Genomic DNA, 23,183 nt, shown 5'->3' with positions numbered 1-23,183 from the left:
CGCTCATTTCTTTCCTTCCATTTTTGAAGAAAGTAAGGTTTTTTAGCACCAGCTACATGTTAGTACCAATGGTATTCTGCGTAGGTTCTAGTCTGGGCTCAAGTCAGGTTAAGACTAGCCAGAGAAAAAGGACCGTTTTCTCAGCAGCTCACTCTCTGCTGTGGTAACTCCATGCCAAAAGCCAGAATAACCATGAAACCTATCTTCAGAACAAACAACGAGAATCACTTCTTTGCATTAGAATTCCAATAAATAATAATAAACCCTGTCTACACGTGCCTAGAAAAAGAGAAAATAGCCAAGAGGACAGTTTTAGAAACTCTACACAGACTACTCATTTATGACCTTGAGTTAGCTAAAACCTTATGCACGTGATTAACCTTAAGCACATGATCTGTCCCATTTAAATCAGTAAGACTAACATATTTAAAGTTGAGCATGTACCTAAGTGCTTTGCTGACATGGGGACGTCATGATTTGTGGAAGATGTTCAGCTGTCCCTGTCATAAACAGATAGTTAAGGGTTAATGTCTCTTTTACCTGTAAAGGGTTACAAACAGTGAACCTGGACACCTGACCAGAGGACCAATCAGGAAACAAGAAACTTTCAAATCTCGGTGGAGGGAAGCCTTTGTTTGTGTTTTTTGGGTTTTGCGTTGTTCTCCCTGGGTCCTGAAAGGGACCAGACGTGCAACCAGGTTTCTTGCCAATCTCCCTGCTACAGTCTCTTATATATTCAGAATAGTGAGTATTAAGTAGAAAAAGTGGTTATAGTCTTTTGATTGTTTTCTGTATTTGCAAATGTGTATTTTGCTGGATGGATTTTGATTGGTATTTGTGCTGGGGGGAGATTTCTTTCTAGTGTTTATAAGCTGAAAGACCCTGTAATATTCCATCTTGACTTTACAGAGATTTCTTACTTTTTTCTTTCTTTTATTAAAAGCTTTTCTTTTTAAAAGACCTGAGTATTTTTTTCCCTTGTTAAGGCTCAAAGGAACTGAGTCTGTACTCACCAGGGAATTGGTGGGAGAAGGGAAGGATGAGGAGGGGGAGGAAAGGTGAATTTCCTCTGTGTTTTCGATTCACGGAGCTTGAATCTGTCTATCTCTCCAGGATAGCCCAGGAAGGGAAAGCCTGGGAGGGGGAGAGAAAACTGATTTCTCTGTGTTGTGATTCAAGGAGTTTGAATCACGGTGATCTCCTAGTGTACCCAGGGTGGGAAAGATCTGGGAGGAAGAAAGGAGGGGGAGAGGAAATGGTTTATTCCCCTTTGTTGTGAGACTCCAGGAATTTGGGTCTTGGGGTCCCCAGGGAAGGTTTTTGGGGGGACCAGAGTGCCCCAAAACACTATATTTTTGGGTGGTGGCAGCCTATCAGATCTAAGCTGGTATTGAGCTTAGAGGAATTCATGCTGGTACCCCATCTTTTGGACTCTAAGGTTCAGATTGGGGAATTATACCATGACAGTCCCAGCAACGAGTGTGATATCAATGCTTAGAAGATACACACACACACTGCCATGTAGTAGCTAAACTAAAGATGTACTTTTACAGGCTATTTCTTCATAAATACATGATCAGATTGAAAATGGTTTGTCTGTTTCTTGCAGCTGAAAGCATAGCTGAATAGTATACGTGTGGGGGAAATACATTAGCCCCAGTGAGCTAAAGAGCAGAGAGCTCTTTGAGACTGATATCCTGTTATGATATGGCCTTTTTGCACCCTATCAGAATCACCAGCTACTCAGAAATTCCCTTGGTGGCACAGAGCTGAGGTAGCAACTTTGCCATCTCTACACTTTACAATCCCTGATGGCTTGGTGTGTCTGAGGGGAAAAGGCACAGTACAGATACTTCTGAGCTCCGGCTATGGCTGTTTGATAGAATTGGGGTGCCACAAAAGACGACATAAAGCTGGTAGAGATGGCATAGGAATTACACTTGAATTCTCTATGGATAGTTTATGGAGTTTGAAATTTACTTCAGTACAGGACCATGTAAATCTGGGACCAGATTCTGGTGTCATGGGCACCAGAGTAAATCCAGGATACCTACACTGAAGTTAGTGGAAGAAGTTCCTGGACTGGCCTTTGAATTTTTTGATGGATGCAGCAGCCATTCACACTTGCTAAATATTATAAGTGAGTTTATCACATAGTATTTAACTGAGTCCACTTTTCTGCAACAGAAAAATTCCTAATCACAGTTTTACACAACCACCAGAATTGCATGAAGCAGTCACTCATTACTTAGAGGAGAAACCAGCTGGTAGACTACAATATGACTAATGATTGTCTGAAACTGCATTTTGCTGAAGGATTAGTAACTTTCTTACTTGAAATATAAACTAAGTTATAGTGTGAAGATTTCATAATGGCACTTTCAAGACAGCCTGCCAAAAAACGATCAGAGAAGATATAAATGGTCACACTCCCCAGCCACAGTTTGCAATAGACTAAGGTTTCACAGTTGAACATTACAAAAAGAGAAAAGGTTTTTGGTTTTGTTTTATAGTAAATTCTACAAGAGATTCTCTCTCCTAAATATCTAATGCATCTCTGTTTTATATTTTCTCTACCTTTCCTTAAACACATTCCTGAGATAATTAAAAGCTCTCCTGAATATGAAAGGAAGAAAGCTCCTAACAGGGAAAAAACAGAATATTAAAAGATGACACAAAACAGTTTAAAAATCAATGTCTAGCCCAAACTTTTTAATGTGTCTGCATTTTTTCCCCATTGTGTGTTAATTATGTTGTTTCCTAAAAAAATGTTGAGAAATGCAGAAAAGCCTCTCTGCAAGTCACAAAGAAATGAATTCTGAAGTTAACTACACAAATTGTGTCACGTGAACATGACCCATAAGAATCCAAAGCAGAACGTATTAGAATTCTAACAACAGTCTTAATTATAAAGCTGATTTCAACACTTTGTCAAAACACGGCTCCGGATTCTGCAATGGCTTAGAAATATCTTTTCAAGCAAATATAATCTTACAAAAAAATACACACACTGTTGTATAAAACAGACATGAAAAAGGCACAAGTATCTGCTATTCACTCACTTGTTTCTCTATTCTGAAGCAACACCATGATACAAGTGACATTTTGTTCTCTTCTTCTGGGATAAGAGCACTCAGAAAAAAAATATTAACAACATAAATAAGAATTCTGGATGAGATTTTACCAGAGCTTGTTCTCAAATCTCTACACACAATTAAGCAGCAATAGGCCCCAAAAGTGATTTACACTCATAGATTAACTGTCAAGTATCATGAATCAGTGATCTTTAACGGCAGAAATTAAACAGTCTTCAACACAGCAGAAAGCTGAGGATCTGGCTTCATCACCCTGCCAAGCATCTTCCCTACCTCTCCGGAGAAGGATGCTGATCGTATATCTGGCAGCCAACACTGTAATGAGCTCATTTTTTAGAGCCCAATTGGCTTATAAGAACATAAAATCAGCCATAATGGGTCAGACCAATGGTCCATCCAGGCCAGTATCTGGTCTTCTGACAGTGACTGGTGCCAGATGCTTGAAAGCGAGTGAACAGAACAGGGCAATTTATCAAGTGATCCATCCTGTCATCCAGCCCCAGGCACTGGCAATCAGAAGTTTAGGAGCACCCAGAGCATGCAGCTGTGTCTTTGACCATCTTGGCTAATAGCTATTGATGGATCTATCCTCTATGAAATTAACTCTTGTTTGAACCCAGCTACACTTTTGGCCTTCACAACACCCCCTGGCATCAAGTTCTACTGGTTTACTGCGTGTTGTGTGAAGGACCGCCTTATGCTTGTTTTTAACCTGCTGCCTATTAATTCCATTGGGTAACCCATTTCTTGTGTCATGTGAAGTTGTCTTTTCCAAACTGAACAGTTGCAGTCTTTTTAAATCTCTCTTCCTATGGAGGCTGTTCCATACCCCTAATCATTTTTCTGCCCTTCTATGTATTTTTTGCAATTCAAATATATCTTTTTTGAGATGGGGCAACTAGAACCGCATGCAATATTCAAGATGTGGGTGTACCATCCATTTATATAGAAGTAATATGATATTTTCTATCTTATTCTCTATCCCTTTCCTAATGGTTCCTAACATTCAGTTCATTTTTTTGACTGCTGCTGCATATTGAGTCCATGTTTTCGGAGATTTACCCACAAGGACACTAACATCTCTTTCTTGAGTGGTAACAGCTAATTTAGACCCCATCATTTTTGTATGTACAGTTGGGATTATCCATAAAGCTTTATAGTTTAGAAGAGCATTTCACAAGAAGGCAAACCAGCAGTTAAAAATTACAAAGTTTCTTCCTCCTCTTATAAATAGAGCTCATTGCCTCCTACAGTACTGTGGGTCAAAGTCTGCTGTTACTTACTGCTTGTGAGGTAGTACCAACAGCAGAGACTTTCTTTTTCAGAGTAGCAACAGGACCTGGGATCATCACTAGATAATCAATAGATGCTGATTGTCTGATGCCTCTTCTTTCGCAATAAGCAATGAATCCAACAGGAGCCTGGCTTTATATGCAGGCTGAGGCTATTTCTTGGTTGCTGAACATTGTATAAAAGTGATCAGACAGTGGAAGGCACATAGAAGCAGATCCTGCCCCTATCTTTGTGGTTATGCAGCTGGCATTGGTGGCAAAATGGAAGACAAGATAAAGAAAAGCAGACAAAAACCCAGTTCCACAGGGGCTATCCATATCATCATCCCAAGATGGTAGGCATACAGATGCTACTCCCACAGCTCCATTACACTTCCTTGGCCTCAAGGACAGATTCCTGTCAGGCAGTGTCTCATCCTGAGACAAGATAATTGAGCTAGGCCCTGGCAACTGAATTTACCCTTTAAGAAAACTCTCCAAACAAGGTAAAATATGTAGTGAGGGCTAGAGTGTGATAACCTTACTCGCTTTGGCAGTCCCACTGACATCAGCAAGGCTGCTTGTGGAGCAAGGGAGCGGCAGACACACATTTTGACCCTCAAACATGAACTCAGCAGATTACCACCTAAAACTGGCTAAATGGTTGTTTGGAGCAACACAACGCAACTCAAACCCATTCTTAGAGAATAGAGATCAATGGTGGTTGTGTCGCCAATGAAAGCAGTGAAAAAACATCATATGCTAAACATAATCTCTCATTTAGGCATGAGAAAGTTTCAACCAGCTATAGCCATCTAGGATACAAAAAGGGCTGCTGACTCCTGGAGTCAAGTGATGAGAATCTCAGCTTTCACGAAGGGGAAAAAAGGAGTGTTGCTAGCCCTCATGACTGAGCATTTCTCCACACTACATCACCACCTGAGTCTACTGTAAAGACTCAACAGCCAACACCCCACCCCACACTATTATTCTTTTTTAAAGAGTCTTATGATTTTAAGTCAGTCTCATAATTTGAGGCCTGAGTCATGATTTTTTAGCAAAACTGTAACTCAGTGCTTTCCTGAAGGAACTATCTCTACAGATGAGCAGGTAGTTAACTTTCGGTTCTGTGCATACCACATTCAGCAGCCCTGCTGAGTGTACCAAGAGGTGCTAATGGTGATAGGTGAAGAACCTGATGTGGACCACCACGCTCTAGGAACTGAATTAATACCATCACCTTTCTCCAGCTGGACCCTTTTCAACCATTAGACAACAACAACAGAGAGTACTGCTGACCAACTTGTGGAAGATATGAACTGCTGACCCAGAAATGACAAGCTGTGTGTCCTGGGGCCCAATAATCTGAGACAACCAAGTTACATTACTCAGAACACAACTTAGAAAAGGGCAACGAGAAAGCACTTAAAGCAATTGAACTCTGTTAATAAATGATATTGTTTGTGCAAATTCTAATTGCCATAACCAGCAGCAAAATGCATTTTCAATTGATGACATTTTCAATACAGCTTTATTAAATATTTGCTGGATAGAACATCTCTTGCAACAATTTATTTTAAACATTAAAATGAAATACATCATACTGTTTGCAATCTCTTTATTTGTTCTGCTACCACTTTCTGAAGAGAGTTTATGTTTCTGACTCAAGAGAATTGCAGCTAAAATGCTCTAGCTACAATTGACATTATGGTAAAAGATAACCTTCAGAATCCTAAAAAAATTATCCAACAAAATTAAGTCATTAGATTATCTTGAAGAAAATAGCTTTTCAAGAGATAGTGAGAGGTGTTCCTGTGAATCAAAGACCCCTGAACAAAACTTCTCCAGAGCCAGATCTTCAGTTAGTGTAATGGAATGGCACTCATTTATAACAGCTGGGGATCTGAAGCTCATATTTTCCTACATAAGAAAACTACGTTACAGCAGCACATTACATAGCTAGTAATTATAAGTGCCTACCTTCTGAATAGCTCTGGTCCATCTTGCTTTTGTTAAACTACTTATGTAAACTTGATCTTTATTGCTAGGAAAAAGGAAAAAAAACAATTGTTAATGTATATAAATATCAGAATATGGTCAGATAATGTTATCTATATAATGGAATTTAGGCAGGTCTAAAACCAGCTCTGATAAAGCATACGTTGGAATAATCGTCATGAGGCTTCTGTGATCAAAATGAACAAGAACTGATATCTATTTTGTATATTTAGTTTTACTGTAGGGTACAATATATTCAATTTTCACAGACTGTTACTGTACTTTATGAAGTATTAGTTTTGTACAAAAAATTCTCTGGCAATCACTGTAACAGGTGTAATATCTTGAGAATGAAAAAGCAGGTCCAGAAATGCAGGCAGACTGATCAAACTGCTGTGCTGTGAGGAATGTAATTGTTTTAGCTGTGTCCTTATCAGCAGAGACACAACTGATGTAACCCCCCAGTGTCATAGCCAGGCAGTGCATGATGAAACATGGAGAAAGAGCCTGGTCACAAGTGGTGCAGAATACCCACAAACTCCCAGAATCCAAGACAATTCTTTTTTCCGTGTAAAATGGACACCTTGTTTCATGAGGTAGATCAATGGCAATTATGATCAATAACTGAAACAATGTTACCATGTCCCCTTTTTCCCTACATGTCCCTCTGTGTGTCTGTATTTTTCTTAATCATCTCTCTCAAAGCCATGTTTCAGCATGCTGTTTAATGTTACCTGACTCCAGCCTTTCATCTCTTTTCTGTTACTTTCTCTCATGAGATTTTCTACATTTTCTGTTTAGTTGCTTATTTTATTTTTCCTTTTCCTCCCCCGGCAGCTTCTTTTATTATCAAAATTTTAAATTGATTTCTGTGTTTCTGTTAAAGGTAATTGAAACTGTTTACAGTATAAGATTTTACTTTGCATTTCCTTCCCCATCTACTTACCTTCTCTGCACTCTCTGTTCCTTTGTCATTCTCGCTCTTCTCCCTCAAATCCCCAAGGAAACAATTCTCCCCCACTTTGTCTGCCACTCTCACCTTCCACCAAACCTCTCTTCTCAATCCCAAACTCTCCTGCTGCCTGGAGGAACTCTGCTTTCCTTCTCCCACTCACCTCCACTCCCTTCAAAGGTCCCCATCACACATTTAATTTTGCTCTACTATTTGTCCAGTCCCCTCTTCACTCTTTTCCTCCACCTCAGAAAATATTTCTCAAAGAGGCTAGAAACTTGCTGGTGCTCTGAAATTAGCTTGTTTAATTTCAGGGAAGAGGTCGGGAGAGGGGAAAGAGGGCACACTGGAAGTTATCTTTTCCAGAGCCAGAGAGTATTAAACACCTAAACATTGGCACTCCAATGCATAAAAATGAAGGCAGACATTTGTCTAGGTCATAAGATAGCCTCAAATCATGAAGGCTGAGAGGTCTGATAACTGGGAAAGACTAGCAAAATAAGGGGGCCGCTTCACCATCCTCCACCAATGATAGACAACCAAGAACACATTAAGTATGATTTTATCTTAACAAGTCTGATGAACAGAACAGTGAGTCAGATTTGAGTTCTATTACTGGTTCTGCCATATGACCTTGAACACCTCGGTCAGCAGATCTGCTCCCATCATATATGCAGAGTTACACTGAGTGACAAAAGCAAGTTCTGTCTCATGTATTGCAGAACCAACATAGCTAAAAGGGAACAAGATGCACCCTATTCCTTCTTATGATTCACCAGCAGCATTGTTAACTAATTACCAAAAAGTTATCCCTGTGCAATCTCCCTGAAAGCAACAGAGTGACCTGGGTGTCATAGGAGGCCTACTCTGTGCACTTGTTACTAAGGGTCCAATTTGGCATCCAGAACCTTTCATTATATCACAGTGAAACACCGCAGTTAGACTCAAGCTCAGAAAAAATCATATTTCATTAGGACAACCTACAGGAATCAGAGCTGTGCTATCAGGCCCTTTAGGTGAGTATGTATACACACACGAAGTGCCTGCACTTATAATCTTGGGTGAAGTTTTAATGCTTCCTAATGGGAGCTGCCTGCCTAACCACCTTTACTTTCAATGGCAGTAAAGAACTTCACTCCTTTAGACTACTAAAATTCCTAGCCTTTGTCAATTGCCTTTGCCAATTACAGAGCATCATCTTAGAAACTGAGTAATGCTGCAGAGGCTATAATAAGCATAAGGAATACAGCCAATACCAACATTATATAGGTAACTTTACAGTTTTGCCTTAGATAAGAATGATGACTATTCAGTTTGTGTGCATAATCTTTTTATGTTAAGTATCAGTACAAGTTCCTCCTTAGACTTTGTTTAAAAATCAAAATTATTTCAGGGCTATAAGAGCACAAAAAAGCATCTAAAATACCAAATTTGTAGTTTGTCCTTTACAGACAAGCCTTTTTGTTCCCGTTGCTAAGGTCTTGGTCTCCAATCCTGCAAAGACTTACACATGTGCCCCACTTTGTGACTGTGAGTTCAACATGCTTAAAAGTTAAGTCCAGGCATAAGTATTTGCAAGATCAAAATGCCAAATATTCAACTCAGAGCCGATTTCTACAGTCATGTTACAAAAGACTGAAAAACAGGGGAAGTCTGAAAATGCTTACAAGAGTCTTATGTGTAGCCTACAGCCTAGTGTTAGTCCATTACAATCTAATGTCCAACTACCAACTTCAACATTTTACAAAAAAAAAAATGTTTAATACAATGTTATGACACAATTTATGCACTGGGAGAAAAAAGTAATTTCAGAGAAAAGGGTCCTGTTAGGTCTAGCTAGAGAGACACAATAGTTATTCAAAGTATGATCTTCTTTGGCAATTTAATGGTAACAATAATAGGAAATATGAGGAACACAACACATAAAACTTAGTATAAGAAATAGTCAGATGGAAGCCCTGTTCTCAGAGGAGCTGTGTACTCAGCAGCTCCTGTTGAAGTGACTGGGAGCTGCCAGGTGCTCAAAATCTGGAAATTGATGACACTCCCACCCTCCCCTTGCCTCTTGTGTAGTCCAGTTCACACCTGTGCAAAGCGAATGTAAAATGATTCCAAATCCAAACTATCACAGCAGTGACTGGGGAAAAGGCAGGCAAAGTATCAATACATGGGCAAACTGCTGTTCTGAGATAGCTCCAATACATCCACGTAAAAGAAAAAGTTGCAAAATAATGCTCTTTAAAGGGGAAAAATTAAATTACTCTTACACCTGTAGGGTTCTAAATTAACCCTATTGATCCAAGAAAGTTACCTGGCTTGGCTAGCACTGTAGTTCAATTAAAACCTCTGTTCAATGCACAGCTGTGGTCAAAAGAGGGTAGAGTGTTAGATGTTAGAATGCAAAAGGCATAGGATGGAGAAGAACACTAAAACTATCAGAACACCTTTTTATCAATCAATGGTGTGGTCTCACCAAGAGTGCAGGATATTGCAGAAGTGGAAGGTGCTCAGAGAACAGCAAGGAGAAAGATCAAAGCATGGGAAAACTCTTATACGAAGAGAGATTGAAAAGATTGAAGCTCTTACCTTAGAGGACATGTCTACATTAATACATACTGAACAGGAAGCTTGGATGTAAAACTACAGCACTGTACAGCAGTGTGTATTAGGGAAATTTTAGTGCACAGCAGCAGGGTCCATATGGACAGTTAGTGCATGGCACACTGGAACACAGTAAATTTATATGCCAGTGTGGCACACACAGTGTTTATATAGAAATGCCCATAGAACGGAGATAAACAAGATGATAGAAATATGTAACAAAGAATGGTCTAGAGAAGGTAGATCTGTTCTCCCTATTTCACAATAGCAAGGGGACGTTCAATTAAATTAAAAATAGGAAATTTAAAACTGATAAAAAGAAATCTTTTTTTTGCAGAACATGTAAAAAACATGTGGAACTCATTGCCACAGGAACTTGTTGAGGCCAAGCACTTAACAAGATACAAAAAAGGATCAGATATTTTCATGGAAAACCAAGAATATCCAGATTTATTGTAATTAATGACAATAAACATTCTGGAAGTGATATTAAACCTTGTGCTTAAGTCAATTGCTAATTGTTACAGATCAGGATGAGACCCATGTGGAGAGCAGCCTATTCCACAGCTGCCTACTGCAGGGTTCTTACACCATCTTCTGAAGCATCTAGGTTTGGCCACTGATTTGATTAGGATACTGGAGTAGGAAGTCTGCTGGTCTGATCCAGAATGGCAATTTCTATGTTCCTATCACACTTACAGAGGATTCCATTAAGAGCTCAACATTTACCACCCTGAGTACTCTATGTATAGTAAAGATATCTGCCTCTGCTTAAATGTTGTTATTGCTTTGCTATTTCTATTGCACCTACAGACTGCTACATGCTTTACAGACCAATAGGAAGATGTGCACAATCCCTGACCCTATACTGAGGGAGTGAAACACAGCAGGGTTGGTAAGCGACTTTATTTCCTGGCCCCATTCATCTGACAAAGCTCACAGTTACAAAAAGTCCTATATCCCAGTCAAATGGCAAGGTTAGTATAAGGAGTTAATAATTTACAAAAGCAAGTAGGAGGAGGAATGGGAAGCAACATGAGGTCATGAGGTTGAACATCAGAATGATTTTTGTTTGGCTTTTTTATTAGGATTATTAAGTCCTAATATCTTTAGACATTTGCAAAACGGTAGTCTGGTTTGTCAGCACTTCACAGAGTTTCCAGAGAATACTTAGAATAGCAGATAGTGCTGAGCGACTGCAGCATGGAAAATGTTCACTCTTTAAGTGGTTCTCACTATATCCTGAAGAACCAGGAAGACAATTAAAAAACAAAAACTATATCAACAAAGAAACATCTGCAGGCGGTAACATGTGAGGGCATTAGACTGCATGGCCTATGTCTACGTGAGCCAAAGTGGCAGAAATCATGTGCAATCAAATGACTGTTGTTTTTAATGCAAGTTAGAAAATAGATCTAGTGTTTGAATCTCTTTAAGGTCTGGTGGTTATTATTCTGTGTACAGTGCTCAGAGTAAGCCCAGCACTTTACAAAAAGACTGCAAAAGACCAGCTCCAGGCCTGAGGAACTTGCAGTCTGAGTCAGACTAATATGGAACACAAGTCAACAAGGCACAGATGCAATGACTGTGTAGATCAGCCTAGAAATGCTTCACAGCAGAAGTGAGTTTTAAGGAGAGATTGGATGGAGACCACTGGGAGACTGTTACAAGCATAAGGGATGATACATAAAAAGTGCAAAAAGGCTGAGACTAGGGGAAGAACCCTTGATCCAGCAGTTCCTCAAAGAGTTCTAATGGGGCAACATCAGATTCCCTTTGACAGAGGAAAATCCTTAGGTGGCTTACAGTTGGCAAAGACACCTACTCTAAGTTATACAGCAAGACAGTTTTGGACTCCAGCAGCCCAGCATGGAGCAGAAAAGGTGGTTTGGAACCATCTGTCACTTTCTCCTTGGTTGTGTCAGGTGTAAAACTCAGCACAACTGAGGACTCAGCCCAACCATTTAAGAGGGAAGACATGGTAAGAGAGAGTATAGGATGAAATGTGAGCAGAGTTGAGAAGAGCCTTGATAGTTCCAGATGAGCTTTGAAGCGAGCACTCAGAAGGAAGGATATGGAATGACAGGGTGTATAGGATGACATGAGGACACAAGGCGATGTTGTAAAGAATCTGAAGGTGAAATCAAAGAACACGAACTGCCAATAGAAGGAGAAAGTAAATAATTTTGCCCATATATGTAATCAGTCTGGACCCAAAATCCAATTAAGTGACAAATACCATCCAGAAAGGCAACAAGCTCAGAGTTATCTAAAAACAATATAAAACAAGCCAAAATTTTCATCTGATTCTAGCATCACTTAGGTTAAGGGGATTAAGATTTTAGCACCAAACATGAATATTTCTTTGATTTTTAAATACCTAGCTTAAAAACCCAGTGCTTCTCTGTGAAGCAAACCAAAGTCAACAGTAATGGTAATGAAAAGAGACAGACAATTTGAACAGATATAATACACAGCATATCTTTATGGACACACTACCAACTGAAAAAACCCTGCTTTCAAAGCAGATCTGGATCTCAAGCTGATAAGCAGTGAGATCTGTAATTATGATGATTCTCTTTTTAGACCCGACCTAAACAGAAAACAATTGAATTCAAACTGTAAAACCAGCTTGTGGTCCAATAGGGTTATAACACATTTGGTCCAGCCTTGTGAACAGGGCAAAATTCAGCTATAAACAGCTTTCAAATGAGTATTTCAGCTAAGTAAAGTATGTCAAAACAGATATATACACCTCTACCTCAATATAACGCTGTCCTCGGGAGCCAAATAATCTTACCACATTATAGGTGAAACCGCGGTATTTTGAACTTGCTTTGATCCACCGGAGTGCGCAGCCCTGCACCCCCTGACTCCCTCGGAGCACTGCTTTACTGCATTATATCCAAATTCACGTTATAGCAGGTCGCGTTATGTCAAGATAGAGGTGTATTTGATCAAACTCTATAGTGTTGTAATGGACCTATTGTCTTCATACAAACAAAACTACTACAAAATGATTCAGCATTTGTGGCTATAGACAGAAAGAAAACTGTTTCTTTTTTAAGTAAATGAAAATGAATGATTTCTAAGTTATAGATCCTTCCCACTCAGCTACTAGACAAGACCCACTTAACCCAGTCAAAATCACAGGTTGAAAACAAGATACTAACCAAATCCAAACAGAGTGACATACTAAAAACACATTACAGAAGAAATCTAAAATATAAACTTCACTGAATGTGTGAGATGGTGAAATTTAGAGTCTGTAAGGTTACAGCTACAATACTAGAACTGCAGCTGAGACCCACAAAGCCTGAATTAAACACCTAGGCTCCCTATACAATGCATGGGGAGAGAGAAGTACCTAAGGATGGGATCCATAAAAGTGAGCAAGCTCGATAAGGAGCTGTCTAAGTTAGCCAATAGGAGATGTTGACAAGAAGAGTGTGTGCTAAGCTACTTAGGTGCCAAACACCAGGCAGACACCTATCTCTGCTTGCAAGCCACAGCCAGGAATCCCTCTAGAGACAAGTTGCTTAGGCACCCAAACTGTTCTTGCTACAAACACTGTGGCGGAGGAGGAAGAGGTGGCGTTCCTGCCATTAGTGCCTACTTTATAATTTTTAGCCCAATGGTTAGAGCACTCATTGCAGGATGTGTGAAGCCAAAGTTTCACTTTTACCCTCTCCACTTTACAGAAATTCCCTGATCACTGGCCTACGGGATATTCTGTTGTGGAACTTCCCCAGTCTCTCCTGCTGAAGCTGTTCCACTTTAGATAAACAATTAAAGAGTCACTGACCAAAGAAATAGCACGAGAATGACTCGGGGAGGTGGGAGTTCTAGGGTCCAGTCCCCCTACTCCCATAACTTTTTTCAAATCGCCAGATTTAGGAGTCTAAGTCCTTTTGTGGATCTGAGCTTTAACCTCTCTGGTCTGCAATTTATCCATCTGTAAGATGCAGATAATGATTCTTGTCCCTTTCACAGGAGCGCAGCAAGTCCAAATTTATTAATGTTTGCAAAGCAATTTGAATTCTCTGATGATGCCTGTAAAGAAATGCAACATATTATTGTAACCATTGCTGTGTTCAGATGCCTTACTATTGAAATATTATGCTGAAAATTGAATACAGAGATAGAAAAATATCAAAGGCAAAGTATTCTATTCAGGTGCTGTGCTGGTTAATGACAGATCTGTATCTTTTTGCTGAACACAAAGTGCTGACACTTTTGCAAATGTTATTCCTAACATGATTTTATACACTGAAAAGCAACTTATGAGTTCGAAAATATTGTAGGTTTCTTTACACTTATTCTGAACACTTTGGATGTAGTGTGGAATTACATAATGGTATATTTATCCCTGAAACCCCTTCCTTGTGTATGCATTGTACAAAATATATGCTGTGTTGTTACTAAGGTTTTTTGTAAATAGGAAGTTGTTTCTGACCGTCTTTGTTCTGAATTCTTCAATGAAATCTGCAAGGGTTGCACGATAGGGGGCCTTGGTGATTGTCAAATGTATATGTTTGCTGCAAAATCAGTGAGAAATTATGTAAATGTGGCTCATGTATGGATATGATCAATAGTTAATATTGGATAGTCATGTATATAGAGTCTACACCAGCTAGTCAAATTAGCAAGTCTAATGGGTTTCTCTGTACATCAACAAAGCAAACAGCCAAGTGGCAAGTGGGTGTCATTTGCAGACTATCAGATGACTTATATGACATTTACTTTTGCAAACCTGCTTGAAGTTAAAAAAATAAAATGTGACAATTCACAGCTGTGTTCCCTAAAACCAAGGAAAGCAGTCTCTGAAAAAAGTTGAATCTCTGCTACATGAAATGCAGGTGTGGAGGGACACAGCTGTCATGAAGAAAAATCTGCACTGCATGAATGAGTATTTATCAATCAATCAAAGGGGGAACCATGACTAGTAAATAGTCTAGTTCGTTGGAGAGGTTCAGCAAAGTACTTATGCAAGTTGGAGTGCAGGAAATCTTTGGGAGAGGGTTTGTTACTTAGATCTGAAATGATGCTATCTGTAAGAGGAGGATGTGAATAAGCAGCAGCCACTCTGCTGCCAAGAGATTTTTATCTGGCCTGTGTGTCTATTGCCTAATCCAGGGTTTCTCAAACAGGGGTCGCTGCTTGTGTAGGGAAAGCCCCTGTCAGGCCAGGCCAATGTGTTTACCTGCCCCGTCCGCAGGTCCAGCCGATCGCGGCTCCCCCTGACCACGGATCGCTGCTTTGGGCCAATGGGAGGTGCTGGAAGCAGCGCGGGCCAAGGGACGTACTGGCTGCCACTTCCAGCACCTCCCATTGGCCCGGAGCAGTGCTGGAAGCGGCATCAGTGCTCTGTCCCAAAAGCTTATTCTCTCTCTCTCTCCGTATTTTCTCTCAGGGCCACATTCCCAGTACTCCCCTTTCTTTCTTCTTGGATTTCCTCCTGTACGTTGCTGTCTGTCTTTTGGCTGCCTCTGCTCACAGAAACTTCCAAACAATATTCAGCAAAACCCATCAACACACCAGGTTGATGTTTCTGATTGGCCTTGCTGGTGGTGGGCCTGTGTTTTGGGTGGTTGCTCCCATTGTTGCAGCCATCTTACCCAAAAGGAGCTTACCTGCTTCATAAATTTATCTGGAATGAAGGCTGGCGGTTGCACAGACCAGTTTCAATGAGGTTTCACTCAACCTTCATCATAACACAACAAATCTTGAGGGAAGTCTCCTCATTTCCAATGAGAGCTTGTATGTTCAGAAATTTTTATGATCAAGTTGGATTCAAACCAAACATTTGATGACAATTATTGTTATACATCCCTGAAATCCTCATTTTGTGCAAGTTTAGAAACTGAATGAGTGATCAGGCTATTCTGTTGTTTACCCCATTCTTGGGACATGCCAAGGTGGGAATGTCACAAAGCATGAGCTAAATAAAATCATACTGGATAAGCATATGTGTCTTAGTGTAGTTTTCGAACACATACAGAGGTGAGTTCCATTTAGTAGCATTATGATCAGGGCCCTCTGAGAATTCCGGCACTTTTCCCATTTAAACTAATGTTCCAAAGTTATGAGCTGAAATATTGCGCAAAATGACTGTTTTCTTGCATTTGCCCAGTTACATTGTTGCTGACAGAGTAGAACTCTGTTACAATCCTTTGAGGTCAGAAGTTGAGTTTCTGCATTCCTGAGAGGAAAGGATTGTAAAAGCATTGTTAACGTTGAGTTTTATCTGAAAGTCTCCCATTGGTGTACCACTAGCCCAACTCCACCAGTGCTAGCAACAGTGGGAGTTGTCATGGAGACTGACTTCAGGTGTTCTTACCATTGTTATTTTGACTTGTTCTGCAAAACAGTGGTAAAAATTCCAGTAGCTGCTCATTTCCCCTATGTTCAAAAGTTGTATAGACACACAGGCCAGAGAAATATAATTCTGATGTTTTATTCAGATATTTTATTGTATCTGTGAAAAATGTGTGGGTTCTACCTATGAAATGCAAATTTAGTTCAATGTTGTTGCTGCCTGTGCAGAGGCTGACAATGAAAATGTAATACAGTTCCCATCATTCTTACGGAGATCTATAGATGATGATTCTAAAAATTCATGTCTTACTGCTACTGTGGAGAACAACAAATGTCATGGATTGCTACTGGCCTAGGTAGACTGAATTTATTAACTCAATTAAGGGCTTTTTTTTTTTTTTACATTTTGGGCCTGACTCTAGACTTCTAGATTGATTGAGTTAAACTAAGCACCTCTGCAAGGGAACCTCTGTGCAGTGGTTCCAGGCATGCAGGAATCAGCACCTGCTGCTCCCCACAGCTAGGCACCGATGGATGTGGAGTAGGAGAGGGTAGAGCTTTGTCTCTGTGCACCTTTCCCCATTTCCGTAATGCAGCTCAGTTTAGCCAATTTGACAGGGGTCCTTATTTGCTGTTGATATAGGCCATCAGCAAAGTACTATCTTCCTGGGCCAAGAGGAAAGCAAGGAGGGAACTGTAACATATGCATCATTTCCTGCTCTGGGCTCTGTCTAAAATCACAGTCTAGGCTGTGGGTAAAACCCTCATTTAACTCAGGTCAGTGAATTATGGGACTGAGACTTCTGCCTGAGGAAGGATTGGATGGAATGTTGTTCTGCTTGTATCATCAGATTGAACCTGATAACCACAGAGAACATACCTCAGGGAAATACATCTACTCACCTTGTTTGTCTGCTTTTTAGAAAGACCCTTGGAAGTGAAGGTGTTAATTTAACTAGCTGTTTGAATTGAACACAGAGGGATACATTGTCCGCTTAAGGCAAAGCCCCATATTGAAGGGATTGGAATCATCCTATGGTACCAAAATCCCACTCTGAATTCCCTGGGTGCATAAGGGCTAAGCAGGCTGCTCCATCTTTTAGGATGATGCAGTTTGCTCCCCACCATTGTGGCTGTCCTGGTTGGTGGGCTAGCGCAGAGAGGGACCCTCTCTTCGGAGTGCTGTATATCACCTGGAGTATCCAAGAAGAGCAATCTTTTAGATTCCCTAAGCCCAAGGACTGAAACTGTGACTGGCTCTTCGGCAGTATCTGCAAGGGAGAAAGGAGGATATTTTTACCCAGCCCCCATACTCCGGTGAACACATGTAAGAGCCTTTCGCAGTCTGGCTAATTGAAAGCTGAAGGCTTTGATAATAAGAAGACAAGAAAAATAAGGGGCATGGAGCTTTATGACATTTTTAATTAACAAATTTGTTTTCCTTCTCAATTAAGTTGGCTAAATACATTAAAATTAGTCCAATATTTCAACAGTGATTTGCATTTTCATAGCATTTGTGCAAAATTAAATGTCATTAAGGACTTTGTTGCAAAGCTTTTAATTATATAGCAGCCAAAGCATGGCTGTATGCAGGCAAATAGTGGTGTCCTTCAAATGCTTATCTGTTTCCTAGACACAGCCCTGAACATCTGCATCGATTTCTGGCATTAACAGTGAATAGTTAATCTTGTCAGTTTTGAATATAAATGGAAATAAATCATGCTAATAGAGCACAGTTATCCCAATTCTATTGTTTTTCTCACAAAGCAGAAACTCACTCTTTCTATTACTATACATTCTTTTTTACAAAATATAGGTTGTTTTTTTTCCCATCTAGAATTATCATAATTATTTATAACAAAATATTTTGACAGGATATTAAACCTTGGGCTTCAGGCAATCTCTAACTATTAGAGATGAGGAAGAGATCTATGCAGGGATCTGATTATCCCATATTTACCTACTGCAGGTTTTTGGGTTTTTTAAACACACTTTCCTCTGAAGCATCTTCTACTGGCCACTGTTGGAAACATGATACTGGACTTGATGGAGCTTGGGTCTGATCAAGTCTGGCAATTCCTCTGTTCCTATAATATTTCTCAGTGATTTTGTTTCCTTCCTTATAATAGAGAAAAAAAACTAAAACCTTTTGGTTCAGTTCATGGTCAGGTTTCCTGTTAAACTATAAACTGAGTTTGAGCAGCAGAGCATTTCAAGGAGGAAAATATTGCTGTTGCATTTTTCAGAAATCAAGACTGTTTCATAAATATTAATAAAATAGGATGGATAAACTGGGGTTCTGAAACATGCATATTTTAATCCTAGGGATGAATTAACTGGTTTAGATGAATAAGATGATGAATTGGGATCTGATGAAATTCATATAGCTTCTGCTTACAGTTGCCTTTATTTTTCACAGACATGGTATCTACATTCAGCTTTTTCTGAATATCATCTATCACTAATGTATGAGCATGAGTGACAGTGATGGAGGATAAGTATGAACTGATGGTATAAGTGACAGGAGCACTTGTGTAGAGCAGCTACTGGAATTTTTACCACTGTTTTGCAGAACAGGTCTAAATAACAATGGTAAGAACACCTGCAATTGGTCTCCATGACAACTCCCACTGTTGCTAGCACTGGTGGAGCTGGACCAGTGTACAACACTGGGAGACTTTCAAATAAAGCGCAATGTCAGCAATGCTTTTACAGTACATGCCTCCCTGTAGTTTCTTCCCAGAGGTGTTGAAATTATTTTCAACTCAACTAGAAACAAAAAGTAAATCTCATGAGACCTCCTCCTGTTCTGTGATAGGTTCCATCCAATTTATGGACATAAGAGTTGAATAAGCATTCACATTTTTGAATGTTCATTCAGATAGAACCTTCAAATTATGGGTTAAATCCTAAAGTTATTACTTAGTTTCGACTCAAATTTCATTGATTTTCAACGGCAGTTTTGGCTGAACAGGAACTGAATAAAAATTTCAGGATTTGGTCCCTTGTCTGGTTTGTTCACACAGGTTAACCATGTAACCATGGCTTCTTAACCATATAACGCACCCCTTATGTTCACAAGCTCATTAAAAGGCTGAAAAAATATTAGACAAGGTACCTTTGGGACACTTTCATCTATTATTATGTTCAATATGGACTGTAGAATTCTGTTGGATCTTTCAATTTGTAGATTACAGAAAACCACCCACTTTTATGCATTTGATGGAGTCTGACTTCTTCTGCAGATCCATTGCAACTGACATTTTCTTTTTGCTATTATCTGTCTTTAAATGGGTTGAGTGGAATGGATTCAGTGTATTGAAAATATTGTTTTAAAAAAGAGTTTGAACTTGGGCATCTTGTATTCTTAGGGACATATCAAGATCAAGTAGAAGTCAGTCTTACTGTCCCCATTCACACCAAAGCACTGATTGAATTTTGAGGTCAAATCCTGGCCCAGCTGAAGTCAATGGGAGTTTTGCCATGGCTTCAGTGGAGTCAGGATGTCCCCCCAATGCAGTACAGCTTTAGTTCATGAAGTGCTACAAATTTGGGATGCCTGAGTGGAGCAGCAAGTGGGCCAGGAGACAGCTGGATTAAGCAGAGGCTCTACAATGAACTGGTCAGCTACCATTAGTGGTAAAGGGATGGGGGAACTGCACCAGAGCAATTCTTTTTAGGATCATGATCAGTTTGAAAAAGAAATTATGCTGATGGTTGAGAAGGAGAGTCCAGGATTGTTTCTTATTGAGAAATGGCTCATCAAAAGGGATGAGTTGGAGGAGGGGTGGGGAAACTTAAAATGTTTTCAATTTTCCCTGCACCTCAACAGATGCAGACCTTTGGAATTTATTTTTCATGCTTTAGGTAAATATTTTGCATGGCAAAAAATAGGTAGAAGGGTATAATGCAAGTTATCATTTAAACTCTCTTGTTGGCTCTACTGTGAAATAGCTGAAGTTATATTAGCTTTACATGTTGTGACAAACTATACAACCTCTAGGGCACAAATCTGCAGTATGACTGAAGTATTGTGTTTCTCTCACTATCAAACCAGAGTGCTAAAAGAATGTTCTTTTATAGAGTTCTAATGGTTGGCAAAAAGAGCAAAACATCTTACACAGAAGTTTGATGTTACCACTGAAATCTACCCGGGATTCATATGGAGATCAGCTAGATTTATATACAATTACAGCTAGAGTGTGCACAGAGGTGTGATGTTTCTGGGTTAACTGCAAAATTTCCCAGAGGTACAAATCTCCTAAGACAAATAGACTCTGACATCCTTGAAATTCTTTCAGAAGTCTGGCCTTCAGAAAATCTAGGTATGTTCTGGCCCGGGGATTTTCTGTTGATGAGTTATTTGTCTTAATTACTGAAATACACCTTTTCCATAAGGCATTGTTTTATATCTCAAAATTAGGTGGGTAACTTGATTAGTATATGCTGGGAGAGAATGTTCAGCTAAGCAAGACCTCTGACCTTCTCCTACTTAACTACTATACAAGAAAGCATTGATTGCTTAGTTAAAGACACACAAATATCCCAGGTTTGGGATAGTTAAACACCAGTTCATATCATTCAGAAAGTCATGGACTGGATTCCCCCCCTCACACACACAAAATGAGCAGTTTGGAACCTGTTGCTGGTAATCCTGATGTAATATCTCATATTTCCTTTTGACACAGCATGCTCTACAACAAAGACTGGTTCTTATTTATTTTGTTTGTCACAGATAGGAAATAAGCCAATCACAACATTTTACAAGCACAAAATAACTTCCAGGCTTGTCTGTTGGATGTGGAGAATGCCATAGTCAATCTTGATAACTGGGCAATCCTAACTTAAGCTGCATTATTTTTTCAGTTCTGCAGTGTTATATTCATTCTCTCACCGGTCCCAGTTATATAATGCAGAAGGACACATAATTAGAGCAGACAGTTGGCAGGACCCAAGACTAGCAGCGGGGATTGGAAGCTCAAAAACACATGTAGGTGTCAATAAGACAACAGCAAGTTATTTGGGCTGTCCAATAATGTGTCAGCTTCTAATCAATCTTGAATCCCACTGTGTCATCACAACAGATCACCTTGTGGTATCTACAGGGGGTAAACAAAGACTAACTGACACTTAAGGAAGTTTTATGATACACTGAAGATCATGCCAATATTAAGCACTGTATAACTACTTGAAACCCTGTTTCCAGCTATTTAAACACCTTCTAGTCATTTTGTCATTAAAAACTGTTGCATTCCTAAGCCTTACACATCTGGTCAATAATATTAAGGATCAATTTTACACAATATGCTTTTAAACAAATGTAGAGGTTTGTTTTTTTTTCCTGCATGTAACTGTTTTCTTAAAACTCCCCTCTACACTGGTACATCTCCATGTTCATAATCACAATATAACTTTTTAAATTGTGATTTCTAAATATCACAGTTGCATATGCATGACACATTTAAACATCATTAGAAAAATAAACTTTGATTCTGATATTTTTAATTTTGGGATGGTGGAGGGGTTGAAGTCGAACCTTCAGATATAAACCTGTTCCCCTGGTTTTAGAAGGTCAGACCCAAAACTGTAAGGATCCTATTTTCCAGTTCCAATTCAAATATAGCAAAGGAATCCAAGAACAATCTCACAAACCTTCCATCATTCAAGAGATGTCATGTGAGATTTCTACCCTTTAAGAGTGAAATCTCATGGGAACTGCTTAGAAGGGTGTCGTTTAGGTAAATTCAAATCTTAGAACTGACTTGGTTTAAAACCTAATTAAATATTCCAGACTCATATTAAGGCACATCTCTAAATGAATCCACTTTATTCTGTGATTCTAAAACCAAATGGTATCTACACTGTTGTAATTATTCACCTCAGTCTATTTTCTTGAATAATTGCGATGTTTCAGGGTTACTCTAATAGATGTTGGATATATTATGTTACTTATGTTATTTATCAGCAACAATAAGAACAATTTACATTTATGTAATCAATATCTTAAAGAGTGGCTTTGGAGCTTCACTACTACTAATCTACTTCTTACTCAATATGAAAATACAAGACTAATCTCCTGCCCTCCTCTCCCCTTCCAGCTCTCCTCCCAAGCCCACTTCGCAAAAAAAAAAGATGTAAAGGAGCCCAGGAGCCCATTTATCTTCAGGAACCCTTAAAAGATTTAAACAAAATATATCGACTGCTCCTGCCCTTTGGCACAAAGAGACCACATAGGCTATCATTGAAAGCACATTCTTCTCTACTCCACACCAACCTCTCAATAAAGTAAAAGAAAAATCACAAAATATGGGGACACCTGACCTATCACAATAATCCGTTCTTATGCTCTGGAAAGAACATACCATTTCATTCTGGCTATCCTGGGCCCTGCAGAGTTCCAGGGTTAAGTTCCATTCAATCTAATTAGATGTTCATCACAATAATAAAATCATTACTCTGCAATTTCAAGCATTCATAAGTGTTCTAATGCAGTGTCCCCTTTCAAAAGGTGTTAAGTAAGCTTGTGTTGGCAAAACTGGCCATTCATTATTCTAGTTCATTGTCATTACTGAAAAGTGCTAGATACAAAAATTATTATTCTTTGTTTTATTTTTCAGTGCTTTAAAGCATAAAACAGATCCTTAAATCTGCTTTGCAACTTCAATTATTCTTCCTCCAAGCAATTTAAACTCAGCTTCATTCTCAAATACATATTTCAGGAATGATCATTGTTTGTTTGAGTATAAAGGTGGGATATATGTCAGCATCAAAAAGATTTTTCTTACAATGTAGATATATAATGTTTAATAACATGAATTGTGTACCCCAGTTAGTTGGCCTAATCACAAGGCATTATTTTCACAACTCAAAATAATTCATGCTAATGGTATCAGGTTATCTGATAATGACATCATTTGTATGTTATCATGGCAACTAAACTTTTGGCTT

General features: G+C 39.2%; 1 protein-coding gene across 1 annotated transcript in view; it reads right to left on the bottom strand.

Moving 5' to 3' along the window:
* LOC115658899 (protein unc-13 homolog A-like) overlaps positions 1-23,183 on the bottom strand; it is a 151,454-nt gene that overhangs the window by 65,601 nt on the left and 62,670 nt on the right. Inside the window, exon 7 of the mRNA XM_030578420.1 lies at positions 6,347-6,410. Coding sequence (XP_030434280.1) covers positions 6,347-6,410 — 64 coding nt within the window. The remainder of the gene's footprint in view (positions 1-6,346; positions 6,411-23,183) is intronic.

This window comes from Gopherus evgoodei, chromosome 10 (genome assembly GCF_007399415.2).
Source record: "Gopherus evgoodei ecotype Sinaloan lineage chromosome 10, rGopEvg1_v1.p, whole genome shotgun sequence".
Classification (NCBI taxonomy): Eukaryota; Metazoa; Chordata; order Testudines; family Testudinidae; genus Gopherus; species Gopherus evgoodei.
The sequence above is the reverse complement of the archived record's forward strand: the minus strand, read 5'-3'. Positions and strand labels throughout refer to the sequence as shown.